This window comes from Curcuma longa, chromosome 7 (assembly GCF_044706935.1).
Source record: "Curcuma longa cultivar G26 ecotype Majalengka, Jawa Barat chromosome 7, ITB_CL_G26_1.1, whole genome shotgun sequence".
In the NCBI taxonomy this organism is placed as follows: Eukaryota; Viridiplantae; Streptophyta; class Magnoliopsida; order Zingiberales; family Zingiberaceae; genus Curcuma; species Curcuma longa.
This window is the reverse complement of record NC_133867.1, coordinates 1,338,829-1,358,977: the sequence shown is the minus strand read 5'-3', so window position 1 is coordinate 1,358,977 and position 20,149 is coordinate 1,338,829. Positions and strand designations below refer to the sequence as shown.

Genomic DNA, 20,149 nt, shown 5'->3' with positions numbered 1-20,149 from the left:
TCTCTCTCTGTTGTGTTTTTCTAGAACTAGGCCACTCATTACCAAAGAGGATGTAGTCATGGACCTCCTCTTAAGAAAATAGTAAATGGGAGCACCCTTTCCTTAAGCTCCTGCTCTCTTCCATGTATGGGTAAGATTCATGTAGTAGGGGTTGCATCAACAAGCAATTCATGGCAAGAGCAAACCATGGTTTAAGAAAATAGAGCAAATAAAGTAACAGCTAGAAAAAGAGCCACAAGTGATTGTAAGGGTTTTGGGCACCCTAGTGGCGGCGGCTATATTTGTTGCAAACCTTCAATCCCAAGGTAAATTATTAAGTGTTATGTTAGAGTTCCATATATAAGTGTGCAATTATTCTAATTTAATCATATACTAAACTTTATATCAACCAAGATTTAAAATTTTAAGTGGTGTCAGAGTTTCGATGAATCATCAAACTGATACGGTTTTAGTCTCGTATTGTGTTATGTCAATCCAATTTCAATACTTTTTTCATTTTAAATATAAGCGTACTGCAATCAAAATAACAAAAGAATTATTCACCCATTACAAGATAAAAGACCCTATTTACATACAGATTTAGGATCTTATATTCTAGGAAATATATTTATAGCTAATACTCCCCCTCAAGTTGGAGCATAAATATTAATCATCCCAACTTATTACGGATTTAGTTGGATTTAGGTATGTTAGTACTATTGAATTGGTAAGATTAGTTGGATTTGTAGGTTTACTGATTTTGTAGGTTACTGTTTTGAATGGGTTGGGGTTGATGTGGATCTTGGTTTGGTTGGATCGATAGGAAGGAGTTTCATTGAATGTTAGATCTAGGTTTGAGATGGGTTGATATTATGTTGGTATTGATCTAGGGTAAGTGTTGTTGCTGTTAGGATTTTTTTAAATTAAGAATCATTGTTGTTAGGTTTGATCCATTTAGGGTTAAATATGATTAAAACTAAGTATGACTTTAGTATGATTTTATTAGTTTAATCGTTGTATTTAGGAATATTATTTATTCCTTTTTGCTGACTTTGATTGATTTATGGTCCTGTATTTCTAGGGTTTTATTGTTGATAGACATCTGATTCAGGTGGGTATCATGTACTTGATCAATACAGGTTCTTTCTTCAGTGTATGATTTGTATTGCTATTTTATCTATCCTGTTGCTACTCATGCTGCCTGAGATATTTATCTAGTTGATACCTTTTGATAATCGTTGCTTGATACTTGCCAGTTGATCTTGTGATGATCTATTACTATCATGTTGATACTATTGTTATCTATGTCATTTACCTTGTTGATACTAGTGTTATTCGTTGCTTGATACATGTTGATTGACCTCTGATTGATCTATCTACTGTTAGAACAGTCTTAACTATTGTATCATTGACCTATGTTGACTTCTCTTGATTCCTGTTGAGCATGCTAATTAATTGTAGCTATTACATGTTGGGATGATCATCATTACATCCACATTCTAGTTGTAGGTGTTGTTGACAGCATTGTTAGCTATTCTTGTTGTCTCTTGTCCAGCACTGTATTGTGGTGAGATACAAGGGTGAGAGCATATGTTACGCCATAGTTGAGTACAACCAGGACTGGTTATATTGCCCTCCTGCTACATTACCCGCTCCCCACTAGATTAGTGGTGGATAGTTGTTAGAGCCTGTGCAGCATGTCCTGTTTGACGCCTCAGTTCACTGCCCTAGGGGGTGACTGGGGATGGCAAGTACAGACAGTTACTTGCATTTGATTGCAATGTTTGCTGCATATTTACATGCATTTGTTGGTGGGTTATACATCGTTTACTTTATTCATATGGTTGTGGTTGTTGCATTTACTTACTATGATTGTGGCACTGCGTGACATTTCATACATAATTACATTTACATAATTCTTATTACCATGATTCATGTTATCTGCTGATTCTTGTTACCTGTTGATTATTATTTACTGATTCTATACATATTCATTCTGGACTGTACACTTTTGTTATTCCTGCTGATTTACCTTTACATGCACTTTTATTCTGTATCCACTGAGTATCTAATGCTCACTACCCAGACCCTGGGGTTGCCTTGTTTTCTTCCCAGGTAGCAGATAGGAGGATAATACTTAAGCTTGGAGATCTGGCCGACTGTATCCATCTCACAACATAAAGTTTGGTATATGTTAGTTGGTATGGATGGTGTGTGTATTGTTACATGGACTGTTGTGTGATTTTGGACTTATATTCATTGTCGTGTATCTGTTCGGATTTTCTATGTTTCCACTATGCATATTTTTCTATATGTTGCATGATTATTAGCAGTTGTGGGCGTGTGGGCCTTAGTATTATTTGTATGCATCTGTGATGTGTGTGTTTGTTGGATGTGTTGTCCATATTACGACCGTGTTGGCCTTTATATACATGTATTCAGGGAAATTATCATAGTTACAGGGGAGATGCTGCTGAAAATTTTCAGACGGTCATCTCATGGGACGTGACAGCCAGAGCCGGCTTATAAAGCCCCCGGATTAGCTTGTGAAGCTGCCGGAGCCTTGGACATGCCACTGGAATGCTGGAGTAGCAGCGAGTTTATTGTTGGGGGTTGTTGTCAAATTTGTTTTCAGGATATGTCGGTCAGAATTTGTGTTAATTGCTGTCGTTGATCATCGGAGTGTTCTTTGTTGCCAGAAATTATTTCTAGCCACCAGAGAAACCATGTGTCAATGTCAGGGTTAGCAACCGGAAGCTTGTGAAGCTTCTGTATAATTATTCCATCGTCACTAAAAAGGATTTTTGGTCGTTTGCCTTTATCGGCGGTCAATGGTTGACTACCAAAAACTACATCAGGAATACAATTATTGATGATAGTCAGAAAACCCTGAAAAACGATTGTGATAAACATTGTTGCGTGTTTCGAAATTAGATTTTTATTGAATCGATCATCAGCTAGTACCAAAGACGATGCCGCAACTCGTAGCTTTGAAAGTCATCCAAACGAAAGCTTGGCGTGGATCACCAGTAGAGGCGGAACTTCGACAAGGACCCTCGATTGATGCCAACTTTGTTTAACATCATCAATAAGGTACACGTAGAATATTTACTATTCTTAAAATTTTAATTTTTAATCATGTCTTGTACTTGTTGTTTTTCTTATCTATGCATGTATGTGTTATAATAATTTTTTTATTAATTATTAGTATATTTCCACTGCGCACGTTTGTGAAACGTGTAAACACGCGCCTTGCACCGAAATAATCCCAATAGAGATTACTAGAGCTTGTCTGAAGATCAAACCTTGTTTGAACATCGAACCATGTTGGTGCGACTCGAACCTTGTCCGAGCAATTAGTGATCTGATCAATCGAAAAATGTCCTATCGATCAAAAAGTGTCTGATTGATTGAAAATGATAAATTTGAGTTTGTATAAATTGGTCTCCTAATAAAGTTTGACTAAGTTTCGATCGACTGAAAACACTTCAGTCGATTGGAAAAATGATGATCAAAAGTCTATAAAAGAAGGTAGAGGCTCGAAGAACAAATGAATCAATTTTCAATTCATCTCATACTCTTTTGTAAAAAGGTAAAATCCGCCATCTCAGTGAACCCACACGATCGGTCCCACGACTATCTGTAAAAAGATAAATTGAGAAATTATAGTTGATCATGACGGAGGAGGGTATTGTCTCATACTCATACTTTATACCCTCAAGTTTTAATCAAGCGATCCAGGAAGTTTCATGACGAGTATAAGACATTTAGGAATTTAATAGAGATCTTCACTTGTTTGTTTTTCTTTGCTTTTACTTTGGATTATCATTTTTATGCTTGTGTATAATAAACTTGTAACAAGTTTCTCCGTCATCAAAAAAATTTTCAAAAAAGAGATGAAATTGATGAAATAGAGACCTTATGAATTGTCGAACCACATTAAAAATTGATTTGTAGGTTCTTACTATATTTCTTATTTTATTTTTATTATTACGTTGCATACTAAATTATAGATAAGAACGAACACTAAGAAAAAGATGAATGTTATTCACCACATCTGCGCTCTCTATGGTCTTACATGAAAAACTTAATTAACATGGGAAATTCCAAACCCACATTATTAATAAAAAAAATATAGCATATGGACATTAATCCATCGTCTCTTATTTCAGTACATTATGAAGTAATCCAACTAGAACCACTAGTTTTCTTGAGACCTTGTTCTTTCATCCTCGTTCTAAACTGATCTACAAGATCCCATTTCTGAGACAAAGCATATAAATTTGAACCAGACACATAGTTGGAAGGCTTATCCGGCTCGGACTTAAGAAGGAAATCATAGGACAGTTGCTGCAGTTTCTCATCATTGTGAATCACTGAAGCACCAAGCAGAGCACCCCAAACACTAGCAGACGGTGTAAACTGCATTGATTGTATGAAATGCATAGCATGATCCAACATGCCGGCTCGACCTAACATGTCAACCATGCAAGAACATATTTCGACAGTGGGGGTAATTCCATGGTTTTTTACCAATGCATTATATATCTCAAGGCCTTCAATTGCTAGGCCACTCTTGGCACAGGCCGACAGGACAGACAGACTTGTGATGTGATCAAATTTGAAATCAAGACTAGTCATTTTTCTGAATAAAGCAATTGCTTGGTCTCCCCTGCCATGAATGCCACAGCACGATATCATCGATCTCCAGGAGATAACATCTTTCTTCCATGATTCGTCATCAAAGATGCATCTTGCATAATCCATGCTTCCACATTTCGAGTACATGTCAATTAAGGCATTGTTCAAGGAGGTCTCTTTATTGAGCCCTAATCTGATGGCAAAACCATGCATCTGTTTCCCATCTGGCAAGCTCGCAAGAGATGCAACAGCTGGAAGGACACTTACAAGAGTGATCTTGTTAGGGAGAAGGCCGTTGCTTAGAACCATCTCACGGAAAAGCTTGATAGCTTCCTCATTCTGTCCGTGCTCAACGTGCGCAGCAATCATAGCTGTCCAGGCTACTACATTCCTTAACTCCATATCATTGAAGACATGTTTCGCCAAATCCATTTGCCTAGCCTTACAATACATATCTATTAGGCAAGTCTTTATGTGAAAATCAAGATCGACATCGAAACTATTCCTTAGAATAAAGCAATGCAACTCCTTTCCACGCTTCTGACTCCAATTATCAACGCCGCAAGTCGTAAGAAGAGTGGAGACTGTGAAGGAATCTGGTTTGATGCCTTCCGTTCGCATCTGTTTCACCAATTGACATATATCTGGAGCATCTACGGCAGCCAACTCGGAGATCAAAGTATTCCAAGAAGCCACACTTTTCAGGGGCAATTGATCAAACACGCCGCGAGCATCGCGCGGACACTCGCATCGAAAGTACATTAGCATGAGAGAATTTGAAAGTACCGTGTCAGCGTCGTATCCAAGGCGGGTGGCGAGGGAGTGGATGAAACGCCCGGTTGGCAAGTCGAGGAGCTCGGCGGCTGCCTTGGCGGCGATTGAGAGGCTGAAATGGTCGGGGGAGAGGCGGAGACGGAGGCGTCGGAAGAAGGAGAGGGTTTGGCAGAAAAGGTGGTTGCGGGAAAAGGAAGCGAGGATAGAGTTGTAAACGATGAGATCGGGGAGGTGACGGGAGTGGTGGTGGCGAAAAACTAGGAAGGCGAGTGAGGGAAGGCGGAGGTGCGAGTAGGCGGAGATGATTGAAGAGAAGATGTAGGCGTTGTCGCAGAGGCCGTGAGTGATGAGGAGGGCGTGAGATTTGAGCAGGAGAGGGAGGGAACGATGCTCGCCTTGGCGGAAGAGACGCGGGAGAGCAGCCACGGCAGCGACGATGGTGGCCGGGACGGGCATCGCCGCCTCCGGTCTCGAGTAGAGTGAGTTACAGATCCAATTTAATGTCACTACGGGTATTTACTTCAATAATCTACACTCAATGAGGTATTTCCTTCAATAAAGGTTTTTACTTCTGATCGAAATGTTTGCTTCCATCAGTATCATGATGTTGTTGGGAACAGTAGTAGGAAAACTGTCACACATCATTTTGAATGGCTTAGCAATTGAAGTTCCTTTAGGATTAGTGGAGAGGTGAATAACTAAAAATCTAAAAATAATAATCAATTATTCTTAATAAGTGCAAGTGCAAATTATTATACAAATATTTGAATAAGTCAAGTAAATTAAGGATAACTAAATTTTTGATAGTAGATAAAGCCTAAATGAGTCGATATCAACTAAATATTTGATAGTATAGAAAGTCTAAATTATTATTCGCAACAACGTTTGTCGCGATCATTTTTCAAGATTTTCTAACTATCATCGAAAATTATATTCCTGGTATAGTTATCGGTGGTCAACCTTTGACTGCTAATAAAGACAAACAGTCAGAACCTTTTTGATGTTGATGGAACGTTCTCCGAAGTTGCACAAGCTTCCTGAGATGATAAAACTTGACAACAACCCGATGGCAAAGCCCTAGCTTCCGGCAACAACTTGTGGTGACGGAAATGTTAACCATGATCCACAAAAGGATGCAAGCTGTCTGATTATGCTTCATCGGCGTCGCTTCTTCTCTAGGAGGATACAGAAGGATGGCCAAATATGCACTTTAGGGAGGAAGCAAAAGACGAGTGGCACGAGATCTCTTTACACACAATCGCCATGAGTTGGAGAATCTAAATCACGATATGTTTTCTCCTTCACGATGCAAGATTGAGTGTAAAACGGGAGAATCCAATTGTGACGATGAATGAGGAGTCGTCTCCAGCAGCTTCACAGGGAAGAAGAGGAAGAGGCGTCCATTAGGGTTTTCTTCATTTCGGTCGGCCATGAGTAGGGATAAGCCGAGCCCTACTTCTCTTTCGGTCAGCCACAAGCATGGACAAGTCGAGCCCTTCTTCTCTTCCGGTCAGCCAAAAGTAGGGATATCCGGCGGTAATCCCTTCTTCGTTGTCTTCTTCCACGCTGCCGAACAAGGGAGGCGACGACGCTCCTTTCGGCGGACGACATGAACAAAGGAGAAGGAAGCTTCAACAAAATCGCAATGCTAGGGTTTCTCCAGCCTCGCTTGTGGCTGACGACTGTGTTTCACCAATCTAGTGACTGTTGGGATTGTCCCAGTGCAATGCCCATGTTCTTACGTTTTAGAAATGTGCGCAGTGAAAATTTACAAATAATTAAATTAATTATTATCACAACACACGCATGCAAAGGAGGAATTAAACAAGTACAAGACATGACAGGAAATTAAAATTTACAGAATAATAAATTAGTCTAAATGCGTACCTCGCAGATGACGACATTGAGCCGTGTTGACATCAATCGAGCGGTCCTCGTCGGAGTCCTGCCTCTATTGGTGATCCACGCCAAGCTCTCGTCTGGACAGCTTCGGAAGTCATGAGTCACGTCATCATCTTCGGTACTAGCCGATGATCGATGACGATCGAATCGAGAGAAGTCTAATTCCGACAACCACGCAAGAACGTTTGTCGCGATCGTTCTGGGGATTTCTAGCTATCACTGAGAATCGTATTCTCAATGTAGTTTTCGATGGTCAACCTTTGACCGCTGATTTAGGACAAATAGTTGGAATGTTTCCGACGAAGATGGATTATTCATTGATAGCTTCATAAGCTTCCGGCAACGACTTCATAAGTCGTTAGCTTTTGGATAACAAAATCAGATCGTATCAAAAGACCAAGAAAACTTCACAAGTTACAGTCATAGATGATAATATCTGATCACAGTTTCAAACGCTCCTGCCGTTCGAGAAGAAAAAGAATGGGGCACGATCCGGGACGGAGAAACCTCTTTCTTGCGTGTCAATGAAGAAGGCGCTGGACTTCCCTTCTTCCTCACGACCACTATTAATGCCCTATCTTAAAACAGGGCAGTGTCCCATGGTCAACCACCGGAACCATGCACCACCGTCAACCACTACAGAGATGCGCCTCTGCCAGCCACCGCCGAGATGCGCCGCCGCCAGCCACCGCCGCGCCGCCACCCGCAATCGGGAGAAAACAGAGCAAAGGCTTTGTCAAGCGGCGTTCGCGATTCCTCGACCGCCGGAAGCTTTGCACGGCGAGGAGGAGAACTCTGCTCTGTGCGGCGAGGAAGAGAACTCTGCGAGGCAAGGAGGAGAGCTCCGCTCGGCGAGGAGGAGAGCGCCGCCCGGCGAGGAGGAGAGCTCTGCCCGACGAGGTTCTCTAGGTCTTGCATGCTTTCGGTCGCAGCTTGAGGACGAAGCTGCACTGCCGCGGGGAGGAAGAAGATCCACCGCCGCGGGGAGAAAGATGACGGGGAAGCCAAGGAGCGTCTGGTGCCCACGCGGAAGATGAAGGCTTCGGTGGCGTGCTCGTTGAGGAAGAGGATGAACAGGGGTTCGCACCTCTATTTTTCCTTTTGCGATTCTCTCACGTGAGAGAAGCTGCAGGAGCTCTATTAAACCGGGATAATGGCCAAATTAGGGTTTGCTGAACCAGATGACACAAGTTAAACCGGAGGCTAAATTTTGGTTTATTACTGTAATAAACCAAATTCTAGGGTTTACTGTAGCAACCCGAATCAATTACTGTAGCAAACCAGATTTTGTTTTGGTTCGTTTGGTTCACTAACCAAACAAACTCTAATTTGACCCAAATCAGTTCAATTCGTCTTCATAAGATGAATCTCCTCATCACATCCGTTCTATCAAAATCTCTTCCATCGTGAACCAAACCAAATTGGTTTAATTCGGTTCAAAATCAAATCATTTGGTTCACTAACCAAATGACCTTTGATTTGAACGAAATCAATTTTGTTCATTTCATCTTCGTAAGATGAATTCCATCGTTTTGTCCATTTTTCGGTCCAACCATACTTTATTTCTCTCTTCGGAGAATCCAATTCTCAAACTCGTTTTAAGTCCTTCGGAGAACTTGTAGTACGTGTGACCCAATAGGTTCCCAGTTATGTTGACCGTCCGTAATTCACCATTAATTACGGAACGATCATAAGTGACACCTAGTAGTACATCATGATCCCCAATTGATCAAAAAATCAACGATTGATTCTAGAATATCTTCTAAACCTTTCAGCAGCTCTAATTAAACGTGTCTCATTTCTTTCACCATCTTATATCTGCTTGGTTTAGGACATGGTTTATGTGTCGGTCCCCACTAGGCTGACTACATCACACCTAGCCCAAGCTGCTTTCTTGTCTTGTGGATTCAAATTACTTGTACATGTGTCCAAGAGTATTGTACTCTTAACATGTAATGCTTTAGCCAAAGACTTTTAGTAACAATCCTGACAAGCGGCCGTAAGGTATACGTCTCCTTTTCCAAGGAGCGGTGAATCCTCTGTGGGCTATTCAAACACCTTTGGACACTTCGACTTATACCCAATCATCTCGAGTCCACACCTCCTCGGAGATGCTTGCTTAAGATGTCAAAATATAAGCCTCAATGACCAAGGTGACTTGAATACCACAAGTCAAAGGAAACTCGCACTTAAGCTGCACTGAGATTTTCATTGACATATATATATATATATATATTAAACCATATGAAATCTCAAGGAAGGTCACTCCAATTAACTGGTTATCTTTTAACTAGCATCCACGTTTAACTCTCAACATCCAATGTTTCCAATAGTGAGATCAGCTGCTTGACTAACCAAGGAGTCTAAACGTGCTAGTCTCGACAGAATCGATGATTTCCGTGCTCATCAATTCCTTGACTAGGTATAATTTCAATACATTCATAATTGCACATGTAGAGATGCTCACTAGTTGTGATCCAATCACAAATTCTCTCATGCTATGAATTGTATTGTAGACATTCAGTATTCGAGTTTAAGATCTGATCAAACACATGGAATGCGTACTCAAATAGTGAATTGCTATTTATCCAATAAATAGTATGGCTGTAAGGCGATTGCCTTGGGACACCTTTCAAATCTAATAGTGACACCCTCGCGCGGATGGGGCTTTAACGGTGGGTCTCAGTAGGAAGAAGATAAATAGGGGTGGTGAACAGAGAAGGGAGGGAGGAGCAAATTAGGGTTTTTGCCTCGTGCTAAGTCCCTCGATGCTTGGCCTCTTTTTATAGCCCCAGCCTCTGTGATTTTCTCGCCGGCAAATACGGGCGCGTTCCTCCGTTCTGGAAGAATCGGCCATCGCACGAGGCTCGATCACGTGGACGCAGTCGTGTGGCGAGAGGTGAAGTGGAGAAGGAAGCGGGTGAGCGATGAACCGAGAAAATTAAACCAGCTTGAATCGTTACTGTAGCAAATCTAAATTTAGATTGTAGCAAATCGGGTTTAATCTTAGTTCACTAATCAAACGACCTCTGATTTGACCTAAATCAGTTTTGTTCAATTCGTCTTCACAAGATAAATCTTCTTATCGCATCTGTCCTATCAAAATCTCTTCCAACATGAACCAAACCAAGTTAGTTCAATTTGGTTCAATATCGAATCATTTGGTTCAATAACCAAACGACCTTCGATTGGAACGAAATCAATTTCGTTTGTTTCATCTATATAAGATGAATTCCATCATTTTATCATTTTTATGGTCCAACCTGTTAGGATCGGTTGGTTCGCTAGAGGGGGGTGATACTTCCTAACACCCCTTCTCTCGAATCCTCTCTTCTCTGCTCACTGTGTTCCTTCTTCCCCTGCCCGCCGCCTCTCTTCGGTCCAAGGAACTCCCTTCTTCCTCTCATGGTCCGCATGGCAGCCACCAAGCCGCTTTCCGGCGAGGTAGTATGGCGGCGGATTGGCGGCGTCGATGACGTCCCCTGCCCGCCGTCCCAGTCCAATGCGAAAGCGGCGCCGGAGGAGCTGTAGCCAGAGCATGGGATCCGGCCGGCCTCGATCTCATTCACGTCGTCGAGGAGGTGGACGTAGTGGCTGACCACGTCGGCCATGGTCTTGCCGGGGATGCACGCCTCCACCATCTCGCACCGGTGGAGACGTCGGAGTCGAACTTGGCAAGCGCATCCTTGAAGCTCTTGTTCTGCTCCTGCGTCCATCTCTCATTGTCGCCGCCGCCGCACCCCTTGGGGCCGAGGAACAAGCTCACGCTGGGTAGCGAGGCGCCACCATCGCCGACGAGAGAACTTCCATCCACGGTGCCGCCATTAATGGGTTTGCTATAAGAATCGACTACTCGAAAAGAAAACACAAGTTCAACGAACAAAACAATGGACTCAAAACACGGCCTTCGCCGTTGAATCGTGAGTCAATCCGAATGGTCTGCAACAAAGGAAAGATCCGAATCTTAGATTTGTTTTTTTCTACTTCAATTACTGACAGAAATCAAGAACATGAGAAAGAGGATCAGATTTCGAAGAGAAGAAGAGGATTAAGATGGAAAGGTGAGGCCTTTCCTCCTTTTCCTCTCTCAAAACTTCTGATCGAAGTTTCAAATCAAAACTTCAGATTCTTGGAAAGATTTTTCCCTTGATTATTGACAAAAAAGGATGAGATTTCATTTCACAGAGAAGAAGAGGATTCGGATACAAAGACGACTCCTCCTTCGCTCCCAAAAGATCAAAACTTTAGACACTTGGGGAATTTTTCTCTTCGATCATTGAGAGAAAACAAGAACAGGAGGAAGAGGATTCAGATTCAAAGACGAGATTTTTAGGGACGGGGCTGTGTGATCGAGATCGAAGATAGATGAATCATACACTATTATCTTCCCCATCCAATTGGATTACCATGAATCGTGTGATAGAGGAGATGTGGAACTTAAGGGTTTGGCAAGATAGTCTAATTTTTAGTTGAGCTATTGTGCTTTTTACAGTGTCTTTTAGAAACCATTATTTCAGTTGTATTAGGGGTCATAAAGGAATCGAATCTACATTAGCCAGGGTTTCTAGCATTTCCTAGCCAAGTATGTTGCTTTTTTAGAATTATGATTTACTAATTGTTGTTGTCTGTTAATTGTTCTTTCACTTATCAGTAAGATATTTGTAGTTAATAATATGTATAATCACTGCAGGAGCATGATGCCACCTCTCAAGAAAGATTGGAGTGTAAATGAAAATTGCACCTCCTGAACAAGGAACAATTAGAATGCTTTCTCGTGAAGAGTGGGATGCAATCTAGGAGGTACGACCCAGAACTCCGTTTGAATCCAAGTTTGCTCGTCCAAATGCACGCATCAGAAAAGGAGAGCCAGTAAAGTTGGTATGGCCTTCTATCTATAGTTTGCTTTGTTTATTGATTCAGTTTATCTCCAAAATAATTACCCATGTCCCTTAGTTCAGAGTATAAGGGTGTGTATTTATAATTCAAAATTGATTACTCAAATCAATCTAAATTGAAAAAGTTTGTTTCAGTTTTCAATCTAGACAAAATTATTGGTTACAATTTTGACATCCACAAGATTTTGGTGACCATATATAAGCTGTATATATTTGAGTTAGTTGATTAATATGTTCTCTTATTATTATTGATTTGTTCTGTTCATTATTTATCATAAATCATAAACTACAGATATTTTACTATTATTTTCACTAAAACTTCGCTTAAAAGTATTTTCAATTTTTTATGGATGCATAAAAAAGAATTTGATTTATATAATATATAGTTGTGGGCGTAACACAAATTAAAAGACATGAGACAATCCAAGAAGCACTTGATCATGATCTGATTTATAACTGTACTTGGATAGTAAGCATTTACCTTTAAGAACTGAATCAATTGCAATGATGGCTCCAACTGTATAGAATGGAATATGATGAATCTTTCATTATATATGTGTGTACATGTGTATGTTTAGTTTGGAAGCTTGAATGTTTCATTTTCCTTTCCTTTCCTTTCGGTTTGAAAATTGTCCAATCTTGTCAGTTCGGTATAGTGTGATAATTTTCTAATAAATTCAAACTCACTCTTAGTTCAGATCGAATAGTTATGTATATAACACTCCTGTTCATTTTGCTCGAGCAAAGTGGCAGCAGAACAATTTGAATGCTATTTTTTTGTCTTTACTTAACAGATATATCATTGCAAATTCATCTTTAAAAAGGTCGCACAATTCTAATTTGATTGCAGGATGATGTCAAGGATTGGGCCATTGATGTGTTCAGAGATGCCTTCACAAGAGTAGAAGAAAGTGTCAAACGAAGGTGAACTCCATGGCTCACTGCTGCACATCTCAACCCTCAGTTACAAGATAACAATGAACAGAATGAAGCCAGAAAACCACTTGAGGAAGCACAATCTTCATGCTTCGATCCAGAAATAATCTACAAAGTTGTGATTCCGAGGAAACACAGAATTCCAGTCGCAAGCACAGCATTTTTTCCTTAGAGAATTTCAAACTTTACTTTTGTGAAATATATGTACTATAGTGTGGCAATTCTTAGAGAATAAGGGTTTCCAGATAACTTTAACAATTCAGGGCTCTCATTATTATAATAGGTTGTGAATACTTGACATGTACAGTCATTTTGTTTTGAATACGACATTTGTACATGTAGAACATCATTATATTATATGATGTGGTTCACACTAAACTGATGTATCTAAAAATACTGAATGTATACTTGGAAGTTGACAATACTGGATTATTATAAGAGATTGATAACATTATTATATTACCTGAATGTACACTTGGAAGTTGGATCTAAAGGCACATTGCCAAGATTCTTTATTCTCCTTTTCACTTCTTTCTTTGCTTTCCCAATTGTTTTTCCTTGAATCTTGAAGTTGTTTTTCAATCTAACTGACTTTCTCAATTAAAACTTGGCATTAAGAACAATTGCACCAATGGAATATACCTGGAGAGTCAAGGCACTGGTATATTTTGTGATCAAGAAATTGGTCAAGTTCACAAAATATGCCAAAGAGGAGTTGAACAGGAGGTATAAGATAAACTTGGTGTCCTCTCTAGCAAGTTCCAGTGATACGTTGATCACATTCTTCTCCATTATAATTGTTGCAGGAAGTATTAAAATTACTGCTATAGGAGCCATATACAGAAGGAGATTCGTGGAGTTCAATTTTTCCCTTGAATATGAAGCATAACATCAGAATGTTAATTGCATTTTGATTGTGCAACTACTATTGTTTTACACTTATGAAGCAGTATGAACATGCGACATGCAGTATTGGAATAAATACAAGGGAAGTTCAAAATTGATTCCTTTAAGTAACAGAGCGAAGTTTATCACAAGCTTCATGAGCTATCTTACATCATAATACCTTCAACACCATCAATTATCTTACATTATAATACCATCATCTATTATCTGATATTAGTTCATGCCTTAAAGGGTTACAAATTCCACAAACAATGAAGGTAAAAGGAGTCATCGAGCAGTTTCTTCGGAAAGCATTATTGCATTAGAACCCTCACGGACTGCAATGGCAATGTCTGAGACCTCAGCACGTGTTGGTGTTGGATGGACAATCATGCTTTCAAGCATGTTTGTTGCTACAATAACAGCTTTTCCCATGCTCCGGCAAATTCTTATAATCTCTTCCTGCACAAATAAGAATTCAACACAAACACATGGATATCTCTTGGATTCAAAAAGAAAAAGAAGATCAACATTTGTCTTCATTCATTCAATAGCATGATCAAATCATATCAAGCACAGTAGGGTGCAAGCATATGCAGCAGAGCATTGTAGACTAATAAAAAGTAAACATCAAATGGACATTTTTTGTTGTGGATTTTAGCCATTAACGGACAACCAGTACCTGCAACAGAGGAACTTCTTCAATAGGGAGTTCAGCTCCAAGGTCTCCCCTAGCAACCATAGCCTACAAAATGTACAATAAAATCAAATTTGTCTACTAAGAAAAACGTCAAATGCTTTGAACAAAAAAACTAGTAAAGCACCATTTATAATTAGCAGCAATTGGAACAATCCTGACAAAAAAGTGACTTGCCACCAATTAGGTAGTGAAAATAAAAGAAAATTCCAATGCATGCTGCAGAATGATGCACTAACATTCAAGAAATTAAAGAGACATTGTATATGATATCCTTACAGAAATCCACTTTGTTCTCGACACCAAATTTGATATCATCCCAACCCTTTTCTATAAGAGGTGAAGAGAAAGTTATTATTCCGAACACAATGTTAATGTGCCTAGACAATGATCTCTTGCTTAATCTGAATAGAAAACAAGCATAACTGCACTAACTTACCTGTGATGGATGGCAAGGTTGCACTCTTTCCTCTAACATTTAGATGCCACCAGAATAAACCCGGGTTGTCTAAGTGATTACCCAATGACAGGCATACCAAAAACTGAAAGTGAAAATTAAAGACTGTCTTTTGCTTTAGTTTCTCGTATTTATCTTAAAATTGTATTATATTGGAGAGTGTATGTGGCATTGATTACGACAGACTCAGTGGCAGTATCCTATGCTCAAACTCATGTATTGTATTTGTATCTCAAAATAGCATTTGACAAAAAAAAAAAAAGACATTTGATTACCATCTATATCTCAAAAGAGTATTTGACAAAAAAAGGGGGCATATTTGGTTACCATCTACAAGAAGCATGTCACCAACTTCTACATCATTGACAAAATCATCATAGTTCACACTAACACAGGTCTCTGAGCTAACTCCTCTTTTTATTGTGAAAGTGAATTCTTGTCCAGCAACCAAATGTTATACCTTGAAATGGGAGGGTCGAAGGAGTAGCGGCGGCGAGCAGTGCACGCGGCGGGCAGGGGCGCGGCGGCGAGCGCAGCACGCGGTGGGCAGGGGTGCGGCGGCGAGCAGAGTGCGTGGTGGCGAGCAGTGCACGCGGTGGGCAGGGGCGCGGCGGCGAGCAGAGGTTGCGGTGGCGAGCAAGGGAGAAGAGAGCAGAGGGAGAAGAGAGGCGGCGAGCAGGGGAAGAAGGAGCGCGGCGAGCAGAGAAGAGAGGAATCGCGAGAATAGGACTCGGGTTAGGGTTTAGGGAGAAGAGAGGCAGCGGGCAGGGGAAGAAGGAACGCGGTGAGCAGACAAGAGAGGATTCGCGAGAAGGGGGCTCGGGTTTTAGGTTTTCTGCTGCTCTCAGCCACGAGGCTTCCACGTCGACGGCGCCCACGCAACGCCCAGCATAAGAGCATCTGCAACGCTCGTGGCGTTATAACGCCTTTAACAGAGATCGACTGGGTCCACTGCCACGTGATCGACCAGTGGTGGTCGACCAGCTGGTTGACCAGTGGTGGTGGTGGTCGACCACTGGTCGACCAGTGGTGGTGGTAAGACCAAAACTGAACTCTTTCCCCTTCTCTGTCCTATCTTTTCTCTCCATTCCACAGCACTTGCATCGAACATCTTCTTACCGAAGTTAGCCTTGTTCCACACTGACTTTGAGGGATGGTCGCTTTCCGCTTATGATAGATAGAAACGGAAAGCTATGGAGCCTCTGATTGTAGTATTCCAAGCTGCTTTGACAACACTATGGCTTCTCCTTCATCAATCCCTCATCGCTGCTTCTTCAGGACAGGAAGAGACCCCCAATCCTATGGTAGTTACACCAAACATAACCCATCTTGTTTCCCTTAAACTTGACTCTACCAATTATCTTCTTTGGAAATCCCAATTCCTACATTAGAATCTGAAATTCTTTTCTGGGCTTTGTCGACGGAACGTTTCCCAGTCCTCCTACCTGGTCGACCACCACTCAGAATTCTGAACTGCCGAACGCGTTAACAAAAATAAAAAAAACATGGGTCCCACCAATTAACGCGTTCAGAACTCTGAACGCGTTAAATACCTCTCTCCTCTTTCACTCCTCTCTCCCTCCTCCACGTCGCTCCCTCCCTCCTCCACATCACCCTATTAACGCGCGTTGAACGCGCGTTGCGGATGCTCTAAGGCGCCCAGGAGATCAATATATATATATTATATATATATATATATATATATATATATATATATATATATCAGGAATGTTAGCCTGAGCGACTTCTCCTGAGCGTAGCGTGAGCGACGCTCACGTGGACGCTGATGTGGCTGCCTCGTGGCAAAGACACGTAAAACAAAACCCCTTTCTCCCGATTCCGCTACTCGCCGCTTCCTCTCTTCGATTCCAAACCCTAACCGAGCCTCTCCCTACTCGCCGCTTCCTCACTTCTCTTGAGCCCGCCGCTTCTCTTCTCCCTCTGCTCTTTCTCCCCTCGCCACCGCCTCTACTCTCTTCTCCCCTCGCCACCGCCCCTGCTCTCTTCTCCCCTCGCCACCGCCCCTGCTCGCCTCGTGATCCTGCTCGCCGCCGCGCCCCTGCTCGCCTCGTGATCCTGCTCACCGCTGTGCCCCTTCTCGCAGCTGCACCACTGCTCGCCGCCAACCACGGTTTGCCAAAGAGTAGTATTTTGGCTGACCAAACAGCCAAAAGAAGGTCTGTTTCATGAATTTACATACTGATCTATACTTTTCCTCTTATTTTTCTTTAAACTGGATAACTAATTAACAGATGTAGGAGGCGTCCATGTTTTTTTCCCTACTGGAGACACCAATTTAATAGACAACATCATCTAAATTATAAATCACAAAACAGAAATAAATTTAAATTATTCGCCAAGAGCAACAATGATGTCGGTCACAATTGGTTGAGGAAATAATTCAAAATCTATACAATTAAACATCCAATGTACAAAAAGTTATTGGATCTAATTATCCAAAAGTATAGGGCAAGCTGCTTGTTGATATCTAATCAGCATCGTCTGAATTAGTGTTAAGTGCACATGGAGAGGTGTTGGATCATTCTAATCAGCCTACTCCTTACAGAAAATTGGCAGATCCTATTTGTGATCTACAAGTTCTACTGGATTCCTGATAGATCCCCCTGAATTTGAATTATTTTGAACTTTATCTTATCAACTTAAGGTGATTCTGTCATATTAGCTTATTCTGATACAATCTGAATCAAAGAAGTTTCACAAACATATTATTGCAGCTTACTAAAAATCAAATGCTAAAGAATTCCTATTTTGCAAATACAATCTTATCAGTATCATATAATATTGGCAATGGAGGTTTGTAAACCGGGAAACTAAGTAACATGACAATGAACCCTTGAGAATGACCTTGTATTTTCTGTGCAACCAAGATTATTAAATTTAAGTTTTGCATCAGTTTCAGTTGGATTTTCAAAATGTCTTTTGCATGTACTTGCTTCGAGTTGGTGCTAACAGTTAATAATATTTTATGTAGATTGAGAAAATGATGTGAGCAACAATACTCCGAAAGAATTACTTGCTTACAGTTTGAACCTTTTTTCTTTGGCATTATGTACCTTTGATGCTTTATGCAATACTAATTGATCTGAAACCTTTTTAGGATATTACCATGAAGATCATATCCTTTTCTCAGCAGGGGCCAAAAGTTATTTGTATTTTATCTGCTAATGGGGTCGTATCAAATGTGACTCTTCGTCAACCAGAGTCAGCAGGCTTTTGTGTTCTTCAGTAGTCGATACACGATCTTAATTGCTTTTGTCGACGAATTTGTTCACACAATCTTACTTTATGCAACATTACCTTCGCATTTCTTCAGGGACGTTTCCAATTGCTTTCGTTGTCCGGATCATTCATACCATCTGAAAATGGAGGGACAAGAAGCAGGTCTAGAGGGATGAGTGTTTCTTTGGTAAGATGGTTGAGTCATCGGCGGAGGGGTTGCTGGTTTGCTCGTAGCTGTTAGCCCCGTCCAGGTAATACAACATTCAACCCATCCAAATTTCATCAAACAAGTCCATCATTGCCGTGCCACCCCCGACTTTCACAATCTAAATTACTCCACACATTTCAAGTTGTGGTAGGAAGCTTTTTTCCGAGCTACCATTTGGAGCAGAAGGTGAAGAACTCAACAGTGGAGATCATATCGCAACCTTTGCCCATGCCAACCATCCCTTTCTCCAACAAAGAAGTGGAAGGGTGCGACTCAAAAGCTCACTCAAGTCCCAAAACTTCCAAATCAAACCCTACAACCTTGCCTTTCTCCTCCTTCAAGTTAGAAAACTGGCTTGCTCCCTTGCAGTCTGTACCCGACACCCGCAACTCTGTAGTAGCCTGAAATGTCCTCATCAAAATTTTAGATTTTATGTGTTGTTCATCTGTAACTCACGGCACTGGCAATTTGTAGGCATTAGAATAGTTCTGAGAAAGTGTTTTCTGTAATCTTTTCCTGTCTCTTGTGTTGAGTTGCTTGTATTTGATCTGCCATTACATCAGTGGATGAATGTTACTTGTTCCTCGCCGCAACTCTGCTTTGAGCTGCGCCATTTAAATATATCGAATGATGGATTTAAGTTGCATTTGGTGAATGAAATGAAATGGAATTATATGGAAATTATTTATTTTTCATTTCTTTGTTTGATTGAATTTATGAAATGGAATAAATTTGACATTTGTGGTTTGCCTGATTCCAGTGCCGGCTTTAAGCATAGGCCACTAAGGCCTATGCCTAGGGCCCCCAATAAATTGGGGCCCATTTTTAAAAAATATTAATTATTATATATATTTTTTTTGAGATAATAAGAAAATTTTAAAATATTTTTATTAGATTTTGAAAAGATTTGACATAATCATTAGATTTGTAGAGATTTAGTATGGTCATTGGATTTTATAAAGATTTTGGCATGATTCAAATATATTTAATATTTCTTAATTCTTAAAACTTTAATTTTACTAATTTCTTTATATTCCTCTTCTTCCTTCTTTATTAACCTAATAACCTATTTTGCTCAACTTCAAATATTTTACTTGTTTGATAGTTTATTTTCTCTCCTCAAGACATTTTCGAAATCATCACAAGGGGTGTAAGGAGAGTAACGATCAGAATTAAGATCTTTTATTACATATTTTTCTATGATCTTAAAACCTAAAGGTATTATCTTCCTTATTTCCCTATCAAATATTTTTGTTATACTTCTGTTAATTTCTTATTTTCTTATCAATGATTCCTATTGTAAATTTGTAATATTATTCACAATTAATACTGTTAGCAAATTTTTACAATATAAAGATATGAACATTACTATTGTATTAGCTTCCATGCTTTCGGTCGCAGCTTGAGGACGAAGCTGCACTGCCGCGGGGAGGAAGAAGATCCACCGCCGCGGGAAGAAAGATGACGGGGAAGCCAAGGAGCGTCTGGTGCTCACGCAGAAGATGAAGGCTTCGGTGGCACTTCGTAAGATGAAT

General features: G+C 40.5%; 1 protein-coding gene and 2 pseudogenes across 1 annotated transcript; 1 reads left to right on the top strand and 2 right to left on the bottom strand.

Moving 5' to 3' along the window:
• Positions 1–4,006: 4,006 nt before the first annotated feature.
• On the bottom strand, positions 4,007–5,850 carry LOC141832406 (pentatricopeptide repeat-containing protein At1g06140, mitochondrial-like). Its single transcript, XM_074719912.1, has one exon. It carries the CDS (start codon positions 5,848–5,850, stop codon positions 4,156–4,158), a length of 1,695 nt encoding a protein of 564 aa, XP_074576013.1. The 3' UTR covers positions 4,007–4,155.
• A 4,785-nt stretch (positions 5,851–10,635) lies between these two features.
• Positions 10,636–11,121, bottom strand: LOC141831739 (transcription factor DIVARICATA-like; annotated as a pseudogene).
• A 5,238-nt stretch (positions 11,122–16,359) lies between these two features.
• On the top strand, positions 16,360–19,019 carry LOC141831738 (AT-hook motif nuclear-localized protein 1-like; annotated as a pseudogene).
• Positions 19,020–20,149: the final 1,130 nt, after the last annotated feature.

What these genes read in the sequence shown, in the direction of transcription:
- LOC141832406 (XM_074719912.1), bottom strand. Translation starts at nt 5,850, where the DNA reads ATGCCCGTCCCGGCCACCATCGTCGCTGCCGTGGCTGCTCTCCCGCGT.